Raw genomic sequence first — 22,316 nt, 5'->3', positions numbered from 1 at the left:
ATTTCCTTCACTGCGCGAAGTCAGACACTTCCATTTACTAGAAAAGATTGAAACTGAACCAAAACAGATCAAGGACATACGTAGTCATTTACTATTTTAATGATTTTAACCACATCAGCCTTTTTCATTGTATCCTCAAGCAACAAAGTATTACAAAGCCCTATACTGTACATCAACATCTGAAAACTGCCTTCGGCATAAGAAATTAATGATTCGTTTTAGATACTATTCCCTGTGATATGTCCCAATTATTTCATCTATATTTTGCAAATCCAGCTGTTGAAAATTAAAAAAGGGAAAACTTGCCACGAAAAATGTCGAACGAGTCCTCTAATTCGCGCAGTGGTTCCTCAACCCGAGTTGTTGGAAATTAAAGGCACTAGTGGCTTAGGTGCTGCACAAATATGAAGCAGTTGATTGCAACGCTGTAACGTAGAGAATAGCGGGCTTGTTTTCCCTATGCAGTTCTCACAGAGCTTTGCTCAGCAGCGAGCCTGCCTGCCTCCAGCTGCCTTTCTTACCTCCCTGCTGCTCCTCCCACACATTGGACCAGACACACAACCCGCTGCAAACAGCTGGGAAGAGCACGACTACGCCTGCGCACCCCCAGGGAACCCCCCCCCCCCAAAAAGAATGGTATATGAAAAGCGAAGGAATAATTGCACGTGCACCTGCGCAGTGACATAGCCAGGGTAAGACCGGGGACTACAATTCCCAGCGTGCACAGCGAGACGCAGATCACGTGCGCTCTTTGACGGCGCCGGCTGCAGTGAAATGGCGGCGGGTAGGGCGAAGGTGGTGCTGAAAGCGGTGAAAGATGTCAGCGTGCAATTTTGTCCCTTCCAGTCCAATGTCCGAAGTGCCAGGTAGGGAAGCCCTTCAGAATGAAAACACATCTTCCTAAGTGCTTGTTAAGTGATTTTAGGCCAGGAGTAGACTTGTGTTTCCATTTAGCTGCTGGAGTCTGAAGTCATGCCTGATTTGTGAGCTAATCCATAATCCCAGCCTTGCCCCATATGGCCAAGTACATTTAGTGATCACTCTTTTATTTTAGCATTAAAATTATGAACTGATTGCTGTTTATGAGGAGAGTTATTATTCGTACGTAAATGTGTGGAAGGAACATTCTGATAAATAAACCAGATTACTTTGCTAATCAGTTACACATTTATAGAAAATCCTGAACTCTGTGTTTCTTGACTGTAAATATAATTTGACAAAAACAAGGAAAAAGCTGTAACCGTTGAAGGTAGATGGGGTAGGGTCAGTGGAGAGAATTTAACAGAAATTTAGTTGGATTTCCGGTCCCCACAGTACACGATTTAATGTCGATGGAAGGCCAGTTGGCGAGATTTTGCATAACCCTTCTGTTAAGTGGCTGGCTTTGCACTCTGAACAGCTTTGGCTGGTAGTGAGCCCTCTCTGTAAACTCTCAAACTATTAAAGTTCTCCAGTATTTGCATTCAAGGCACTCAAACAATTGCATCAAAATATATAAAAGTTCTACTTTGGAATGTTAAAGCAAACACACATAACAAAGCAACAAAATTCATTTAAATTAAGTGAATTAACTCAAATATAATTATGGACTGAAGAATCTGTACTGTGCTGTAGTGTTCTAAGAAAGGTCATTTACATGAAAATAAAGAAATGCAATATAATTTATGAGAAACCTATACAGAAAGACTGATAAACAACAAATATACAAAGAAGACATTGTACAAATAAAAAAATACTGAGAACATTGGTTCTGGAGTCTTTGAAATTGATTCTGTAGGTTGTGGAATCACTTCAGAATTCGGGTGAGTGAAGTTCTCCATGCTGGTTCAAGAGCCCGAAGGTTTAGGGTAATAACTGTTCCAGCACAACCCCATCACCATTATATACACATCACATCATCCATATCAGATACTTATACAATATGTTTTATAGGGCTGCTTTTATATTGTGTTCTTTTTTGTTTTATTTTTATTGCGAGCTTATTGTGTTTTTTTAATGCTGCTTCGAATCTAGAATAAAATCATTTCATTCTCCTTTACACTTGTGTACTGAGGAATGACAATAAAAAATTTTGAATCTTAAACCTGGTGGTGTAGGACCTAGAGCTCCTGTACCTCTTTTCTGTGATAGTAGCAAGAAGAGAGCATGTATCTGCTCCATGTTAAATTCATTAACTTGGAACATGAACTTTGTCTATCCAAAATTGTCTCTTTCAGTAAAACATTCTGATTGTTTCAGTTTCATCTGCAAAAAATAGTTTTGTACAAAATGTATTTCCTTAACTGAAGGGTAATAGTCCTCTTTAGTCATGTGCTAATGTCATAAGGAGAAAAGAAGAAACTGACTTGTCTGGAAAGAAGTTCTAGTTCATTAGCTGATAGATCTGGAATGAGCTGTATAGGTTGGACTAAGATCCTAGCAGGAGAAAGATTTAATTTCAAATGAACTCCAAAATAGTGTAAGTGAGACTTAAAGTGGATATAATAATAATCATCATCAGTGAATGAAAGGATGAATAGAATGGATAATCCATTACAAATTAAGAAAAATACACAAAAATAATAATTTACCTTTTACTCCAGTCCCTGGCTTTGATGCTAATTCATTTTACATTCCTATATTCATATTTTTCAACATTACATATTTTTCAGATAATGAAATGCATATGAGAGGAATTATTGAAAAGGTTGTTATAATGTATGTGAAGATGACAGAAGAAAGGATTAGTGAGGGAGAAAAGAACAAAAATAATGAATAGATCAAAAATAATTTTATATAATGTGATCAAGGACAAGAGGGGATTAATCATATAATTAGGGGCAAATTGCATCCAACCAAATAGTGTATAGGGAATTTGAGGAGAAAGAAATAGGCAGATTTGTATTTGAGTAAGTCTACATAATGGTGGGAAATTCTGGCTGCTCTAAATCAACCTATGGGGCAAGTGGATAAAAAAGTGATGAAATTTTTTACAAGACAACACAGAATGTTCTAACCTGATATGCAAGAAAGAAAGAACAAGAGTCAGATCTGGGAGCATGAAATGAATCAGAACAGATAGGAAAATTAATTATGGGGGAGCAGCTCAGGAGGGATAGACATGATACAAACTTGGAACAATAGTTATGAATCTAATGTAAGCTTATTTATATAAATCTAAGTGTGTATATCTAATGCGTATATATGTGTGTATATGTATATTTAAAGGTAGTTAACTAGTCTAGAGCTCTTTAGGAGAAGGATGATCTGATGTCACTTGAAGATAAACTTCAAAGAGCATGTTTGCTACAGTTAAGTTGTGCAGAGTTCAAAATTTAAGTGGTAAGAATAGGTGATTCGAAAATTCAAAGTAAAATTTATTATCAGTACACACGTCACCACATAAAACCATGAGTTTGTTTTACTGCCGGAATACTTAGCAAATCTATAGATAAGTAACTGTAACCAGAATCTGTAAGCTGCAAACAGACTCTGCAAATGCAGATCATAAATAAATAGTAAATATCAAGCATGAAATAACAAGATTAGAAGAGTCCTTAAATGAGTGTAGTTATACCTTTTGTTCAAGAGCCTGATGGTTGAGGGTTAGTAACTATTCGTGAACCTGGTGGTGAATCCTGAGGCACCTGTACCTTGTACCTGATGGCAGCAGCAAGAAGAGAGCATGAACACAAAGTACACTGCAGGTGCTGTGGTCAAACAACACATACAACAAGCTGGAGGAACTAAGCAAGTTGGGCAACATTTGTGGAAACGAGCAGTCAGTGTTTCGGGCCGAGAGAGCATTGCCTGGCAAATATATAACTGCGAATTAAGTAATTATATCAGAAAATATGATGTCTTGGGTAAATTAAGTATTGAATACAGAATGCTTTAACAGTAGAAAAACATAAGAAGGAAATAATACAATAACATTAGGAGAGGAATGAATGGACAATTGGGGAAGAATAGATGAGGCATGACATGAAAATATCATATTTGGCTAAAATAGCTAGGCATAATTAAAATAATGAAAATTAAAGTAGATACAGGGCCAGGGAGGGATAATACAGACTTAAAATAGATGATATTGGTGCATATTTTGCCTCTCATTTTTTTTTTTACAGTGGAGACTAAGTGGAAATAACAACACACAGAGACAAGGGAGATAATGATCTTGATATCACATACAAAATGCTAGAGGAAAAAAGCAGGTCAGACAGCATCTATGGAGGGGAAATAATTAGCCCAAAGCTCTTCATCAGGTCTGGAAAGGAAGGGGGAAAGGTGGGAGGAGGGGAAGTGGTATAAGCTGGATCACGGGGGGGAGCAGCAAGTGAGAGAGTTTCACTGATTTTGTTGTGAAGTTTGCAGCTCTTCCATTAAAATTCAAAGTTTAGAGTAAATTTATATCAAAGTACATGTATGTCACCATATACAACCCTGAAATGCATTTTCTTTCAGGCATGCTCAGTAAATCCATAATAGAATAATAACCATAATAGAAGCAATGATAGATAGATAGATAGATAGATACTTTATTCATCCCCATGGGGAAATTCAACTTTTTTTTCCAATGTCCCATACACTTGTTGTAGCAAAACTAATTGCATACAATAGTAAAAAATATGATATGCATCTAAATCACTATCTCAAAAAGCATTAATAATAGCTTTTAAAAAGTTCTTAAGTCCTGGCGGTAGAATTGTAAAGCCTAATGGCATTGGGGAGTATTGACCTCTTCATCCTGTCTGAGGAGCATTGCATCGATAGTAACCTGCCGCTGAAACTGCTTCTCTGTCTCTGGATGGTGCTATGTAGAGGATGTTCAGAGTTATCCATAATTGACCATAGCCTACTCAGTGCCCTTCGCTCAGCTACCGATGTTAAACTCTCCAGTACTTTGCCCACGACAGAGCCCGCCTTCCTTACCAGCTTATTAAGACGTGAGGCGTCCCTCTTCTTAATGCTTCCTCCCCAACACGCCACCACAAAAAAGAGGGCGCTCTCCACAACTGACCTATAGAACATCTTCAGCATCTCACTACAGACATTGAATGACGCCAACCTTCTAAGGAAGTACAGTCGACTCTGTGCCTTCCTGCACAAGGCATCTGTGTTGGCAGTCCAGTCTAGCTTCTCGTCTAACTGTACTCCCAGATACTTGTAGGTCTTAACCTGCTCCACACATTCTCCATTAATGATCACTGGCTCCATATGAGGCCTAGATCTCCTAAAGTCCACCACCATCTCCTTGGTCTTGGTGATATTGAGACGCAGGTAGTTTGAGTTGCACCATATCACAAAGTCCTGTATCAGTTTCCTATACTCCTCCTCCTGTCCATTCCTGACACACCCCACTATGGCCGTGTCATCAGCGAACTTCTGCACATGGCAGGACTCCGAGTTATATTGGAAGTCTGATGTGTACAGGGTGAACAGGACCGGAGAGAGTACGGTTCCCTGCGGCGCTCCTGTGCTGCTGACCACCGTGTCAGACCTACAGTCTCCCAACCGCACATACTGAGGTCTATCTGTCAAGTAGTCCACTATCCAATCCACCATGTGAGAGTCTACTCCCATCTCCGTTAGTTTGTGCCTTAAGATCTTGGGCTGGATGGTGTTAAAGGCACTAGAGAAGTCAAGGAATGTAATCCTCACAGCACAACTGACCCCATCTAGGTGAGAGAGTGATTTGTGCAGCAAATACGTGATAGCATCCTCCACTCCCACCTTCTCCTTATACGCAAACTGAAGAGGATCCTGGGCGTGCCTGGTTTGTGGCCTGTGAAATACTGCATCAACTTGGTCATTCAACCAATATGCAAAAGACAACAAACTGTGCAAATACAAAAATAAATAAATAAATAAATAAACAAACAAACAAACAAACAATAAATGATTTTATGAGAAGAAAAGTCCATGAAGGTTGTAAGAACTTTGTAGTGATGGGGCAAGTGAAGCTGAAGTTATACAAGAGCCTGATGGTTGAGGGCTAATAACTGTTCATGAACCTGGTGGTGTGAGTCCTGAGGCCATTGTATGTTCTTCCTGATGGCAGAAGCAAGAAGAGAGGATGACCTGGATGTTGGGGATCCTTGATGATGGATGCTGCTTTCCTGTGACAACACTGTGCACTATGTAGATTTTTGCTCTATGGTGGAGGGGGCTTTACCCATGAAGGACTGAGCCATATCCACTACTTTAGTAGGATTTCCCATTCTAGGGCATTAGTGTTTACATACTAGGCTGTCAGTATACTCTCCACATATCTATAGAAGTTTGTCAAAGTATTAGATGTAGTGCCAAATCTTTACAAACTCCTAAGAAGAGATGCTGCCATGCTTTCTTTGTAATTGCACTTGTGTGCTAAGCTCAGGACAGGTTCTCTGAAATGATAATGGAATTTAAAGTCACTGATCCCCTTCACCTCTGATCCTCCGATGAGGACTGGCTCATGGACCTCTAGTTTGCTCCTCCTGAAATCAATAATTGGCGGCTTGGTCTTGCCAGCATCGAGTAAGAAGTTGTTGTAGCATCACTCAGCTACAGTTTCAATCTTCCTCCTATATGCTGATTCGTCACCAGCTTTGATTCAGCCCAGAGCAGGGATGTCATTGGCAAACTTGAATATGGCATTGGAGCGGTGCTTAGCTAGAGTCATAAGTGTAAAGAGTGTAGAGCAGGTGGCTAAGCACGTGACCTTGTAGTGCACTTGTGGAGATTGTGGGGGATATGTTGCCAATCTGAACTGACTGGGGTCTGCAAGTGAGAAAATCAAGGATTCAATTGCACAAAGAGGTATTAAGGCCAGGGTCTTGAAGCTTATTGATTAGTTTGAGGGGATGGTGGTATCGAATGCCGAGCTGTAATCAGTAAAGAGCATCCAGATGTATGTATCTCAGCTGTCCAGACCTGTTGTGCCGGTAGGTAAATTGGAGCATATCCAAGTCACTTCTCAAACAGGAGTTCATCACCAACCCTTCACTGTAGATATACATGCTGCTGGATGATAGTCATTGAGGCAGGTTACCACATTCTTCTTGGGCATAGGTATAAGTGAAGCCTGTTTGATGCACGTGGGTACCTCAGACTGCCGAAGCGAGAGGTTAAGAATCTTAGTGAACACTCAAACCAGTTGATCAGCACAGATCTTTAATACTTGGCTAGGTACCCTGACTAGGCCGGACGCTTTTCATAGGTTCATCCTGCTGAAAACTGCTCGAGTGCTGTTTGCCTGATATCGCAAGATCAGCAGGGGCTGTGGGAGTTTGTGATGTTTCCTCCATGCTTTGATGATCAAAGCAAGCATAGAAGGCATTGAGCTCATTTGGAAGTGAATCCCCGTTGTCGCCTATGTCATTTTATTTTACTTAATAAGAAGTGCAAGGCTAAGTGATAATGACTCCAGACTTTGCATGTGAACAGTCCAATGCACAAATCTAAAAGTTATTGAGGAAAGTACTCAGCTCCTCTGTTGTTCATGGGATTGGGAAAAGTGTAATAGCATGGACTAAAGCTTGGTTATTGCATGAAAGACAGAATCAGAATAATTGGGACTTTTCTAGGTTGTTAGAAGGTAATTAGTGGAGTTCCCTCAATGAGATGATGGCCTTCAGTTATTTACTATTGATATTAATGACGCAGGAGAATGCAGAATGTAAGATGTAGTGGTTATTGATAACACTAAAATTGGTGGGACTGCATGTTGTGATATGAGTATTTGGATCTTGCAACAGGCTATAGATGAGTTGTGTCAGCTGATGAAAACTTGGTAAATGGATTTTAATGTGAGGAAGTGTGTGATCATGCTGTTCAGTAAGAGGAATCAAAAACCACACTTATTTAGAGAGAATGTAAATGAGGAGGAATACAGTAGGTTCCAGATTCTTAGACTATGTTCAGAAATATGTCCAGGTACAACAAGAGGGCAAATGGACATTAGAAATAGCATTGTTACAATTATGTAGGCTACAACAGCTACCTCTAAGCACTGGAAGGCAGCAGAATTAATACTGTCTCTATAAAATCTCCTAAATCCACAGGATAGATAAGAAAACCAATATCAGCATCAATATTTCCAGCATTGAAGTTCTAATTGCACATGATTGGTTCTGTTGGACAGGCTATGTTATTCACGTGTACTACACAGGCTCCTGAAGCATTCACTGTTCTGAGCTGTGTCTTGAGAAGAGATTTCCAGGTGGACAGAGGAAAAATTCAAGAATGTCCTCAAAGCCTCCTTGAGAAGATGCAGCTCTTCCCTCCTCTCTCCAGGCACTGTACCATGTAATCTCAAGCAGTGTGACACCTATCTGTCCACTTTCTCTTTCACAATCTCAAATGTCACTCCTCCCTTTGAGAAAGGAGGAAGGAAAAGGCATGAAATTATAGGCCAATTAGCCTGACTTTGGTGGTTGGAATTCGTTATTAAGGATAAGGTTTCAGGGTACTTGGTAGCACGCAATAAAATAGGCTAAAATCAGCGTGGCTTCCTTAAGCCAGAAGAGTATTTCTTTTCCTGTCCTGACGAAGGTTCTTGGCCCAATATGTCGATTATTTATTTCCCACTGCAGATGCTGCTTGTCTGCTGAGTTCCGCCAGCATTTTGTGGGCATTAAGTAGAATTTGATGCCACGTGCTGTGGTAGATAACTCCAATGCAATTATAAGGAAGTAGGAAATTAAGAGATACAGCATAAATTTGAAAGAAATAATTAAAGTGTGGAACTATAAATATTTGCTTAGACTGGTTGAAACAAGTGTCCCAATTCCTTATTGTGATAGCTGTGAGATTTGCTTATAGAGGGTCATAATGAGATCTTTAAATCACATCTAGATGTTCAGATTATGATTTAATAAGCTTAGAACATTACAGCTCCATACAGGCGCTTCAGCTCACGATCAGTCTCACCCTTCCTCCTACATAACAACCTCTATTGTATCTGCCTGTACTGCCACACCTGGCAGGCCATTCTATTTGCCCACCATTCTCTGACTTAACTCTGACATTCCCCTCTGCTTTCCCCCAGTCACCTTAAAATTCTGCACCTTTTCTGCCCTGGGAAAAAGGTCTCTGGCTGTCCACTCTTTCTGTGCTTGTCATCATCTTGTAAGAAGGTGTATGGTGTATTGGCCTTCATCAATCGTGGAATTGAATTTAGGAGCCGAGAGGCAATATTGCAGCTATATAGGACCCTGGTCAGACCCCACCTGGAGTACTGTGCTCAGTTCTGGTTGCCTCACTACAGGAAGGATGTGGAAGCTATAGAAAGGGTGCAGAGGAGATTTACAAGGATGTTGCCTGGATTGGGGGAGCGTGCCTTATGAGAATAGGTTGAGTGAACTCGGCCTTTTCTCCTTGGAGCGACGGAGGATGAAGGGTGACCTGATAGAGGTGTATAAGATGATGAGAGGCGTTGATCGTGTGTATAGTCAGAGGCTTTTTCCCAGGGCTGAAATGGTTGCCACAAGAGGACACAGGTTTAAGGTGCTGGGGAGTAGGTATAAGGGAGATGTCAGGGGTAAGTTTTTTACTCAGAGAGTGGTGAGTACGTGGAATGGGCTGCCGGCAACGGTGGTGGAGGTGGATACGATAGGGTCTTTTAAGAGACTTTTGGATAGGTACATGGAGCTTAGAAAAATAGAGGGCTATGGGTGAACCTAGTAATTTCTAAGGTAGGGACATGTGGGCTGAAGGGCCTGTATTGTGCTGTCAGTTTTCTGTGTTTCTATACCTCTACTTCTATTGGGGTGACACCTTAGTGTAGTGGTTAGTACAATGCTTTATAGTACAGACAACCTGGGTTCGATTCCCGTCACTGCCTGTAAGAAGTTTGTACATTCTCCCCGTGACCATGTGAGTTTCCTCCAGGTGTTATGGTTTCCTCCCACATTCCAAAGATGTACCGACTGGTAAGTTAATTAATCATTGTGAATTGTCCCATGATTAGGCTAGGATTAAAGGTTCAACGGTTCATTTTATTATCAAAAGTATGTATGCAGAATACAACTGAGATGCGTCTTCTCCAGATAGCTATAAAATACAGAAAAACCATTGAGGTTGTTGAGTATCAAACTCCTAACCCCCAAGCTCCACCCACACAAAAAATTAGCAACAGCAATATCAAACCCCCAACCCCTCCCTCAACCCCCAAAAAAGTACCATATTGCCCACCTGCCAATTGGCAACAAGAAAGAAAACAGAAAAACTGAAGAAGACGAGTATAAACTACAGTCCACACCAATAATCATATATGTCTAGGAATTTAGAAAATATCCTGTGTCAGCATCGAGAACAATAGCTCGAATTCAGTCCTTCTGTAGGGCCTTCATCCGAGAAACGGCCTCCCTAAATCAGGGGATTGCTGGGTGGTGTGGCTCGAAATGCCGAAAGGGCCTCTTCCATGTTGTATCTCAATTTAAAAAAATCTTGAAGACTATACATTTGACAATAAATCTTCTCCAGACCTCCTGTAACTGTTAACCGAGATTTAACAATGTAGCATTTTGAATAATATCACATCTTAGCTTTTATGAAATATGCCTTTAAAATTTCAGGAAAATTTAGTATTTTGGAAGATTTGCTTTCATAATTGGGTGGTAGAGTTGAGATACGTCTCTACCAAAGGAAGTGTAAGGTACTCCTTCCCTCCTCTAGCCTGCAGGTCACCCTTGGGCAAGGTGTAGCACCTGCTTACTCCATATTGGGGTCACGTGAAGCAGTGGTGGATGGTCGGTCGTATGAGCAGCTGGTGCATATCACAAAACCTGGTTATGCGACTGCGGCTGCCAGGCAGGCAATCTCTGAAGAGTGTTGATATGGCTGGGATCACCCGTCTTGTAAAGGCCCTGCCTAGAAGAAGACAATGGCAAACCACTTCTTTAGAAAAGATTGCCAAGAACAGTCATAGTCATGGATAGAACCACGATCGCACACATCATATGACACGGCACATAATGATGATGGTGACATTCATAAATTCATAAATTTCACATTTTAAAGAAGTTGCAGTAGGTTTATTACTTTGTGTATTTATATGTATTTAATAGCGTGTATTTAGAAGATCTACATACATAGACTGAGATGTAATAACTGCAAAACATGAGACAATTTTATTTGAAACTTGAAATGAAATATATATGTGGCATCTGCACCAAAATAGCATGAAAAGCCTATTAGCAGTTTAACATTGTTGGCACAATTTGTATCCATTTACATTTCTTTTCTAATCCTGTTTTGTAGAGAGTTTCTTGCTGCAATAGGTACAGAAAAGGCACGTCAAACAAACTCCAACTGTCGGATCGTAGCTGATGTAAGGCATGATGAGACAGAGCCTGTAATAACTGTAACATTCAGTAAGTTTTGCTTCCCATTTTAGTTTATTAAAAGTGAGGCTTTATCAGAAATGACAAAAGAAGGTCAACATCTATTCCACAGTTTTACTTAGTGTTAGCCTCGGTGTCAGGAGACAAATGTGTTTATATATTTTTCTGTGATTGTTGACTGCACTGCTGCATAATTCTTGACATTACATTACTTCTGTTTAGTATTACCCTGTTCTTTGAGTTACATTGATAAGTATAATGGACTGTTCTAACCCAAACTAGTTTTTATCTAGTATGACAGCCTTTATTATGTGCGATTATGTACAGAATTCATTTTGAGATTGCTTCTTTTACTCAAGCTGATGTCCAGCTTTCTCTGGTCAAACTTAGTACATGCCTCTGGCGCCTGGAATCTCAAGGATAACATGTGATTGTAGAATAACACTGTCCAGAAGGAGATAGTTCAACCCATCCATGAACTCATCTAATTAGGCCCAATACACTGTCTGTTTCCCACAGCTCTTCTAATTATTTGTTTTCCACTGTTTATTCATTTCAGTATTAGAACATAGAGCAGTACAGCACCGAAAGAGACCCTTTTCCCACAATGTCTATGCTGAACACCATGCCAAACTAAAATAATTCTCTTCTGCTTGTATATGATCTATATCCCACCCCCCTCCAGCAGATTTGTGTGTCCAGTAGCCTCTTAAATGCCACTATTATGTGTGTTTCCACTACTCCCCCCCACCAGCAGCCTGTTCCAGGCACCTACCAGTCTCTGTGTTTGAAAAAAAAACCAAGCAAAATAACTTTTCCCACACATCTCCTTTAAACTATTCCCCTCTTACCTAAAAATGTATAGTCTCTGGTACTCAACATTTCTATCCAGGGCAAAATGATTCTGACTGTTTATGGCTCTCATGACCTTATCTTCTGTCAGGTCTCCCCTCAGCCTCTGATGCTCCAAAGAAATTAACACAAGTAGTCCAACTTCTAATCCAGCCAGCAAACTGGTAAATCTTTTTTCTCAATAAGGCAGCCAGCATAATCAAATACCCCACCCATCCCAATCATTCTCTCTTCTCCTCCTCCCATAGGACAGAAGATACAAAAGTTTAAAAGCATGTACTACCAGGCTCAAAGGCAGCTTTTATCCCACTGTTATAAGATTATTAAATGGTTCCTACTATGAAATGATAGACTCTTTATCTCTTTCTACCCTCTTATGATCTTGCATCTGATTATCTACCTGTGTGTATGGAACCGGAGGAGGTAGTGGAGGTACTTAATGAATACTTTGCTTCACTATTCACTATGGAAAAGGACCTTGGCGATTGTAGGGATGACTTACAGCGGACTGAAAAGCTTGAGCATATAAACATTAAGAAAGAGGATGTGCTGGAGCTTTTGGAAAGCATCAAGTTGGATAAGTCACCAGGTCTGTACGAGATATACCCCAGGCTACTGTGGGAGGCAAGAGAGGAGATTGCTGAGCCTCTGGCAATGATCTTTATCATCCATTGGGATGGGAGAGGTTCTGGAGGATTGGAGGGTTGCAGATGTTGTTCCCTTATTCAATAAAGGGAGTAGAGATAGCCCAGCAAATTATAGACTAGTGAGTCTTACTTCAATGGTTGGTAAGTTGATGGAGAAGAAAGGGTGCAGAGGAGATTTACAAGGATGTTGCCTGGATTTGGGAGCATGCCTTATGAGAATGGGTTGAGTGAACTTGGCCTTTTCTCCTTGGAGCAACAGAGGATGAGAGGTGACCTGACAGAGGTGTATAAGATGATGAGAGGCTTTTTCCCAGGGTTGAAATAGCTAACACAAGACGGCACAGTTTTAAGGTGCTTGGAAGTAGGTACAGAGGAGATGTCAGGGGTAAGTTTTTTATGCAGAGAGTGGTGAGTGCATGGAATGGTCTGCTGGCGATGGTGATGTACGATAGGGTCTTTTAAGAGACTCCTGGACAGGTATATGGAGCTTAGAAAAATAGAGGGCTGTTGGTAACCCTAGGTAATTACTGAAGTAAGCATATCTTCGCCACAGCATTGTGGGCTGAAAGGCCTGTATTGTGCTGTAGGTTTTTTATGTTTTGGCACTGCACTTTGTCTATAACTGTAACACTTTATTCTGCACTGTGTTACTGTTTTACATTGTACTACCTCAATGCATTGTAATAATTTGATCTGTATGAACGAGAAGTTTTTCACTATACTTTGATACAAATAACAATAATGAACCAATTTACCTAGATTCACATTTCTCAGTTTTGATGCAGGGCACTGAACCTGATAGATTAACTGTTTCACTTTACAGACACTACCTCACCTGCTGAGTTTTTATATCACTTTCTGTTCTTATTTCAGATTTATAGCTTTTCGAAATTCTCAGTTTTTAAAATTCTGCACCTTGCACATATCCCTGTACTTTTGTCTCCATACCTTAAAATACACTACTCTCTCTCCAGCCATCTTTACCTCTCCAAACTCAAGTGCCTTTTAAAACTATCCCTAAGTCATTATGATTTACCTTTTAGTCATTTCTTCTGTGGGCGACTGTCAATTTATGACAGACTTCATTTGAACATTATCCAGAGCTTTCCAACCTCATTTGTAGTGCTAAATGTACTGCAGAGGTCAAATGTCAGCTTGCTAGAGAGCAATAATTCAAAAGGGAATGTTCATTGCCTTACATACATCAGCAGTGGCTTTGGTGGTAATTTGGCAGGAAGTAATCTGTACCCCTTCCCCCACTCACGTATCAGTTCAACTTTTAAATTCCCAAGCTAATTAGTAATAAGAGAAATTGGGAATGTGGAAAAATATGTACATGCATATTCTGTAGCTTCCTATATAAGAATGGATTGCACATTTTTGTCAAATCTGCATCTGTTTTAGCATATTATAGAATATTTATATGTTTAAATTTTCAGAACAACTTGGATGATTCAAACTAGGTAGTTGAATATTAAATTTCACTTAATTTTTTTGTTCATGAGGAATTGATTTGAAATTTTAGACCATAGACCATAAGACATAGAGGGAGTATTGGGCCATTTGGCCCACTGAGTCTGCTCCACTATTTCATCATGGCTGATTTATTATCCCTCTCAACCCCATTTTTTTGCCTTCTCCCTGTATCCTTTGACACGCTTACTAATCAAGAACCTGTCTACCACCACTTTAAATACACCCAATAATTTGGCCGCCACAGCCATCTATGACTATTAATTTCATAGCTTTACCACCCTCTGGCTAAAGAAATTCCTCATCATCTCTGTTCTAAAGTGACTTCCTTGTAATCTGAGGCTGTGCCCTCTGGTATCAGACACCCACACTCCCCTCCACATCCACCTTTCAATATTCAGTAGGTTTCATTCTTCTGAACTCCAGCAAGTACAGGTCTAAAACCATCAAATGCTCTTAATACATTAACCCGTTAATTTGTAGAATCATTTTTGTGAACCTCCGGACCCTTTCCAATGTCAGCACATCCTTTCTTAGATTGGGGGCTATTAGGAATTTGAGGAGAATTGCTATGTCACCAAAGACACTTGCAAATTTCTACACACATACTGTGGGGAGCATTCTGAGTGGTTGCATCACTGTCTGGTATAGGGTTGGGAGGTGGGTGGCTCTGCACAGGATCGGGGGAAAACTGCAGAAAGTTGTAAATTCTGCCAGTTCCATCATGGGTACTAGCCTCCCCAGCATCCAGGACACCTCCAAAAGCCGATGCCTCAAAAAGCTGACGTCCATGATTAAGGACCCCCATCACCCAGGACATGACCCCTTCCTATTGCTACTATCATGGAGGAGGTACAGGGGCCTGAAGACACACACTCAGTGTTTGAGGAACAGTTTCTTTCCTCTGCCATGAGATTTCTGAATGGACAAAGAACCCAAGAACACTACCTCAATATATATTTTCCCTCTTTTTTTACATTACTTAATTTTTATATATTATAATGTATAGTTTTTATTATGTTTTGCAATGTACTCCAAAAAATTTCATGACACATATTAAACCTGATTCTGATTCATTTAGAGCAATTAATTGTATTTATTGAGCTCTTCCAGCAATGATAAAAAATCTCAGTTCTTCATAAAGTTTCAAGGGGAAGCAATGGACATTTCAGGTTCAGATTTATTAATTACATGTACGTTGAAACAGAGTGTGAAATGCCATTTGTGTTATTAACAGCACGCCAAGGGATGTACTGGGGGCAGTTTGCAAGTGTTACCACACGTTTTGATACTAACATAGCATGCCCTCCATGAATATCTCAGAACACAACAAAACAGAGTTTGTAGAAGGAACTGGAAACAACACTTTGTCTGCATGTGATGTTTGGCCTATTTCTCAAGCAAAACATTTTGTTATCCTTGGAATTCTTTAATTACCTCCAGTCTTTTTAGAGGTGCCAAGCCGGGGGCGGGGGGGGGGGGCGTGCGGGGAGGAAGGAACAACTAAATAGTATTGGATAACCGTTAGTGCATAAGCATTTGCACTATTTTGAAGATGATATGGATACTTAGGAAAATTAAATGAGCAACTTCATAATTTATCAAAACCATCAATCAATGAAAATTGTGTTTTCAAGCCATAGAGAATCCTGACAAGCGCTCTCACTTAAATAATAAAGACACTGCAGTAATCATATTTGTAAGGAAAGGTAGCAAGGCAGGCCAATGAGACTGACTTTAGTTGTAGGGTTTTACTGGAAGGAATTCTGAGGGATAAGATCAGCCGTCACTGGGATAGTCAGATTCAGATTCAGTTTATTGTCATTTAGAAACCACAAATGCAATGCAGTTAAAAAATGAGACAACATTCCCCCAGAATGATATCACAAAAGCATATGACAAAACAGACTACACCAGAAAATCCACGTAACGTTTGGCAATCCCCAATCCAGAGTCCGGAGAGGCTGCTGCGTATTAATATCATGCTACCGTCTAGCGCGTTCCCCGGATAGGAGCTCCAAATCCACCAGACAAAAACAAGACCAAAAACTAAAGCTACAAGACCTGCACAAAACCACATAGTTACAGCATATAGTTACAACAGTGCAAACAATAGCATAATTGATAAAAAACAGACTATGGGCACAGTAAAAATAGTCCAAGATGTTAAAGGACTGTAAGTTCAAAAGCAATCACCACAGTTTCCACAAGTCCCCAGGGTCCCAACAGACTTGCCATCCCACGCTGGCGGCAGAAGGGAATACCCCCGCTATGGACTTCCAAGGCGCCGCCCGACTCAGCCTCGCAGACGCAGCACACAATGGAAGCTCTGTCGAAACAGCCTCGCAGACGCAGCACACACCGAAAGCGACCTGAGTCCGTCGAACCTCTGAGCCGACGACCATCCCCTCCGTCACAGCTTCTCCGAGCACCATCCTCTGCCGAGTGTATTAAAACGGCTCCGCCAACGGCCATCAGCAACGCGACCCCGAGGACTGGGGGCCTGTTCTTCCCAGCAGAGTCCCGGACCTCACAGCAACAGCAGCAACGAAGAAGGTCTTCCTGGAATTTCCCGATGTTTCTCCGTGCTTCCACGTCCGTTTTCAATCGATTATGATTGCGCACGGCACCCCATTTCACAAATAACAGATAATCAGTTCCGGAGTGGCCGCTGCAAGCTGCGTCGCGCCGCCATCTTGGATCATCATTAAGAGTCTGATCAAGAATAGTCAGCATAGTTTTGTTTGTAGGAGATCATAAGAGATAACTAGGGAACAGTTGAAGGTCGGGTAATGGATGTTGCCTACTTCAGTAAGGTCTTTGACAGAATCCACATGCTCGGCTGACCTAGATGGTTAGGTCACGTGGGATTCAGAGGAAGCTGGTGAGGTGGATTCAGAGTTGGCTCAGCGATAGAAAGCTATCTACTAGCTTACTAGGAAATGGTTATCACAGCAGAGCCCAACTGTAAATACATGGATGGAAATTACAATGGACATTTACAAATGGAGAAGGTAACAGCATCTTTTAATCATAAGCTGGAACAATTTGATTCATACTGGGAAAAATGGTTTTACTACATAATGCCTCATAGGCCTGATTTTATTCTCACAAATCAATGAATCTGTTGTAAAAAAAAAGATCACTCCCTACTTGTACATAGTTCTTTCCTTTTGCTTGTTTTTTCTTTCCACTCTTTTCTATAAGTATATACCTCAGATAAATATTTTGTGGAGATTTGTGATATATATGATTATATGATATATATGTACAATGTCTGAAATACATCTTATGGAAATGCTTGTTTGACGATGAACTTCAATAAAAAAATAAATTACAAAAAAAAAGTAGAGGATGATGGTTGAAGGTCGATTCTCTGACTGGAAGTCTGTGACTAGTGGAGTGCCCCAGAAGTGAAGTTTAGGTCCTCTGTTATTCATTATTTATATAAATGTTTTGGATGTAAATGTACATAGCATGATTATCAAGTTTGTGGATACTAAATTAGGAGTTCTTGTTGATAATGGAGCAGGTTATAATGAATTACAGAGATCCTGATCAGTCAGGGAGATGGGCTAAGGAATGGCAAAGACATTTGAACTTGGATAAGGGTGAGATGTTCCATTTTGGACATTCAAACCAGCTAGGACCAATACAGTGAATGGCAGAGTATCGTAGAACAGAGGAAGCTGGATGTACAAGTGCAGAGTTTACTGAAAGCAGCCACACAAATAGACAGGGTGGTGAAGAAGCCCCTAGCATACTGGCATTCAGTAGTCAGGGCATCCAGTTTAGGAGAAGAGGCATTATATTGCAGTTATACAAGTGGCTGCTGAGGCTGCATTTGGAGCCTTGTGTAGCATTTTGGTCACCCTGTTATAGGGAAGACATTGTCAGGACAGAGAAGGTACAGAAAAGGTTTATGATACTGCCTGGACAAGAGAAGCTGGCCACTGTGGATCTTTATTCCTTGGGGCATAGGAGAGTGAGGGATGACCTCACAGAAGTTGATAAAATCATGAGGGATATGGACAAGGTGCATGGCCATAATCTTTTCCCTGGGGTTGAGAAGTCCAAAATTAAACAGCAAAGATACAAGATGAGTGGGGAATTTTAAGGGAGACCAGAAGGTAGTGTGTACCTGGAATGAGGATGTGATTGAAGCAGGTAAAACTGCAACATTTAAGAAGTATTTGGATATTGCATGGAGGGACGGGCCTGGAGAATTATGGGTCAAGTGCAGGCAACTGGGATTAGTAGGGAGGATGCTGTGGGTCAACATGGACCAGTTGGGCCGAAGGACCTGTTTCCATGCTGTATTGATCTTTGACCCTAAAATCTGTGGGATTATTCCATAGCCTGTAAGTTATAAACAGATACCACGCCACACCCTTTGCTGTGATGTATGACTGGCTATTCAGCATGATCAGTACTGATTATCTATCTCAGTATCATGTTCCCCCTCTCGCCTAATGCCCCTTGATATCTTTTGAAACTGAAAATTTACCTTTCTTTGTAAATATATCCTGCAACTTAGCCACCTGTGGCAGCAGTGGAAAGTGTCACTAGTGTGGCATTTATTTAAGATTCCAGATTGTTTAATGTCATTTCCAGTACATAAGTGTAAAGGAGAATGAAATAGTTGTTACTCCAGATCTGATGCAGCACAAAAAGAAACAATAAGATAACAACACAGTGATAAGAAGACCTTGAGTGTATGTCTGTGAAATGGCGCTAGGGACAGGAATGTCTGTTCATAAGGTGACTGGCAGGAAATGATGAAGTAGTCATGGTAGGGAGTTTGGTGGGATGGGGTTGTTGATCAGCCTAACTGCTTGGGGAAAGTAACTGTTTTTGAGACTGGTGGACCTGGCTTGGATACTACATAGTCTTCTCCTTGATGGGAGTGTTATAAATAGTCCATGAGCAGGGTGGGTGGGATTCTTCATGATGTTACTGGCCCTTTTCCAGTACCTTTCTGTATATACAGTGTGCCCTTGATGACAGGTAGGTTGGTGCCGGTGTTGCATTGGATAGCTTTGACATTTGCTGCATGATATGGAAACTGCACTGTGTAAACAGGAAGGCTGGTGCCAGTGATGCGTTGAACAGTTTAGGCAATTGCTGCGTGATACAGAAACTGCACTGTAGAGGACAGGAAAGCTCTACAGCAGATGGTCAAAACTACCTGTCTTCCTGTCCACCGCAATGCAGTTCCTATATCATACAGCAATTGTTGGCATCGCCTGCTCAGTTTGTTTAACTTAGATAAACTTTTGCAAGTATCAGTTAGATCAGCTCTCATTCTTCAAATGAGTATAAACCTAGTCATCTTTATTTCCCCTCCTTTGACAACCTCAGCATCCATTTTTCAACTGAATCTATAGGGAATTGCACTATCTTCATAGAAATAAATTCACCCATTCCATATAAATATGCCTCAGGCTAGTGGTGCTGAATTTAAAAACAGAACTTAATCATGAACACGAGGTGCATCTTATTTTGTATTTATTTTTGAAGAACATGTTATTTTGGGGCAACCTTAGCTTGGCATAGGATGTAATTAGAACTGAAATTTTGGATTTTCTTATGCCTAGCTTCTCTAGAGTTACATTCAGAGTTATCACTTATAAATTTTCTTTCCACTTTCTAGTCTTTTCTTGCCATATTTGTAGAAAAATTAATTAGTCAAATTGTTTAATGATGTAAGTTATTTGAATGCCCACAAAAAATATGGAGGTCTCATGGCTTGTCTTGTTTATTTTAGGATTCAGTAACTATAACTAACATCATTTATGAGTGTATTTTTTCACCTTTTGACAGATGATGGAGAAAACTTGATAATGAAGTCAGCAAACTTGACAAACAGAGAGATGCTATCAGTTTTCAATGAGAGGTGTATTGCCAAAGACCCCAAGGCAGAAGAGGCGGGACAAAAGAAAGCTAACTGAGTTACATTAGCACTATGTTAATGTTTTCACTGGAAATTCAAGCCTGATGAAGTGTTCAATGACTTTGTATTTGTCAAATTTAAAGTTGCAACTAAAGCATTTACGTAATATACTGTCCAGCACAATGAAGCTCCTTTCAGTTTCTCATTCAATGGAATTCTCAGTCATGATTTTAGAATTTATGTCCTTCAGAGCTGTGTCCAATAGGATCTGGATTAAGTAGGAACTTGAAAATTTGTAATAACTCAGCAACTGCTAGCAGAACACCCTATTGTGAATAGTGACATATTATTGTACATATTGACTACAATAAAACATTTTGTCTTGGTAAGATTACTCAATTTCTTTAGTGATCACTATTTTCCTATTTAACTTATGGCATTGTTTTGTATATATGTACCAGAAAGTCTGAAATAAGGCCAAGAAGAACAGAAAAGATACCTAAAGTGGCATAATTTGCTGTCAGATTTGGATTTTAAAAAATGTGAAATGTATTAATTTTAAGCATTGTAATTTTTTAAACCTAAGACATTCTTTCCAATGAATAAAATTAGCAGTTTGCTTGACAATTTGTTTGTTGCTACCTTTTGAAGAACTTGAGTTTTAGTATATTTATATTTCCTAAATTAATATGGTAGCTAAAATTTTCTTCAGATCATAGTAATTAAAGAGATTTTCTTCATTGTTATGTTACCTAAAAAAACACAGCAGATAATAGAGCGTAAAAATCCCATGCCTATTCATGACTTGCAAAATGGTGTGGTCAGGCATCATTTACTTAAGTATTTTCTCTGAGACAGGAACATTCATAGCTGCCTATAAATGATAATTCACATCCTGCAGTATTAATCTAAAATAATCCCATAAACCCACCACTTAGTTGAATGGGCTAACAAAGACTCTTAAGCAGATACTTGCATCAGTATTCTGCCAATAATAATTTACTTTTTCTGTAAAGCCTATTTTATTTTGGCAATTTTCAGGTGGTTGTGGATTATTGGGGGGTGGGGGGACATCCTGATTGTGAATGCCATCTTTCCAGGGCTCATCTTATTGAGTTACCAAACTGCCAGTAGTAGCAAAAAGGAGATCAAGCAGGCTTCAATTGTACTGGTGCCCAAGAAGAGAATGGTAACTTGTCTAAATGACTATCGTCCAGTAGCACTTACATCCACAGTGGTGAAGTGTTTTGAGAGGCTAGTATTGAAGCAGATCAGCTTCTGTCTGAGTGGCAACTTGGATCCACTCCAATTTGTTTACTGAATCAACAGGTCTACAGTAGATGCTATATCATTGGCTCCTCACAAAACCCTGTACAGAATGCTCTTCATCTTTTAACATCATCCTCTCCTCAAATCTAATCAGTAAACTCGCAAGACCTGTGTATCAATACCCTCTTGTTTAATTGGATCCTGGATTTCCTCACTTATAGACCCCCATCAGTTCAGATTGGCAAAAACATCACCACAATTTCCATCAGCACAGGAGCACCATGGAAATGTGTGCTTAGCCCCCTGCTCTACTCATTTTACACTATGACTGGCTGAGTACAGCTCCATCACCATATACAAGTTTGCTGACCATACCACTGTTATGAGTTGTACCAAAGGGGTGATGAATCAGCATACAGGAAGGAAATTGAAAACTTGGCTGAGCAGTGTAATAACAACCTTTCACTCAAAGTCAGTAAGACCAAGGAACTGATTGTAGATTTTGGGGGAGGGAAACCAAAGGTCCATAAGCCAGTAATCATCGGGAGATCAGAGGTGGAGAAGGTTTAATTTCTGGGTGTCACTATCTCAGAGGACCTATCCTGGACCCATACGAAGAAAGCACAACAGTGCCTCCATTTCCTCAGGAGTCTGCATAGGTTTGGCATGTCATCAAAAACCTTGGTAAACTTCTATAGATATGTGGTGGAAAGTGTGCTGACTGGCTGCATTACGACCTGGAATGGAAACACCAATGCCTTTGAGCGGAAAATCCTACAAAAGGTAGTGGATTCGGCCCAGTACATTAAGTGTAAAACCATCCCAACCATTGAGCACATCTACATGAAAAGTTGTAGTAGAAAAGCAGCATCAATC

General features: G+C 40.3%; 2 protein-coding genes across 4 annotated transcripts in view; one reads left to right on the top strand and one right to left on the bottom strand.

Annotated features, from left to right (window-relative positions):
• pag1 (phosphoprotein membrane anchor with glycosphingolipid microdomains 1) overlaps positions 1-692 on the bottom strand; it is a 151,990-nt gene extending 151,298 nt beyond the window's left edge. For 2 of the 3 annotated variants that reach the window (XM_073039794.1, XM_073039776.1), the window contains exon 1: positions 307-513. The gene's annotated coding sequence lies outside the window, so the exon portion shown is untranslated. Of the gene's footprint in view, positions 1-306; positions 514-671 lie in introns of those variants that run through there. The other variant, XM_073039784.1, reaches the window with a different exon arrangement.
• A 40-nt stretch (positions 693-732) lies between these two features.
• Positions 733-20,798, top strand: mrpl53 (mitochondrial ribosomal protein L53). Its single transcript, XM_073039763.1, has 3 exons — positions 733-866; positions 11,224-11,336; positions 20,102-20,798. The coding sequence occupies exons 1-3, from the start codon at positions 775-777 to the stop codon at positions 20,227-20,229; spliced, it is 333 nt and encodes a 110-aa protein (XP_072895864.1). The 5' UTR covers positions 733-774; the 3' UTR covers positions 20,230-20,798.
• Positions 20,799-22,316: the final 1,518 nt, after the last annotated feature.

Source organism: Hemitrygon akajei, chromosome 1 (assembly GCF_048418815.1).
Source record: "Hemitrygon akajei chromosome 1, sHemAka1.3, whole genome shotgun sequence".
Taxonomy (NCBI): Eukaryota; Metazoa; Chordata; class Chondrichthyes; order Myliobatiformes; family Dasyatidae; genus Hemitrygon; species Hemitrygon akajei.
The sequence above is the reverse complement of the archived record's forward strand: the minus strand, read 5'-3'. Positions and strand labels throughout refer to the sequence as shown.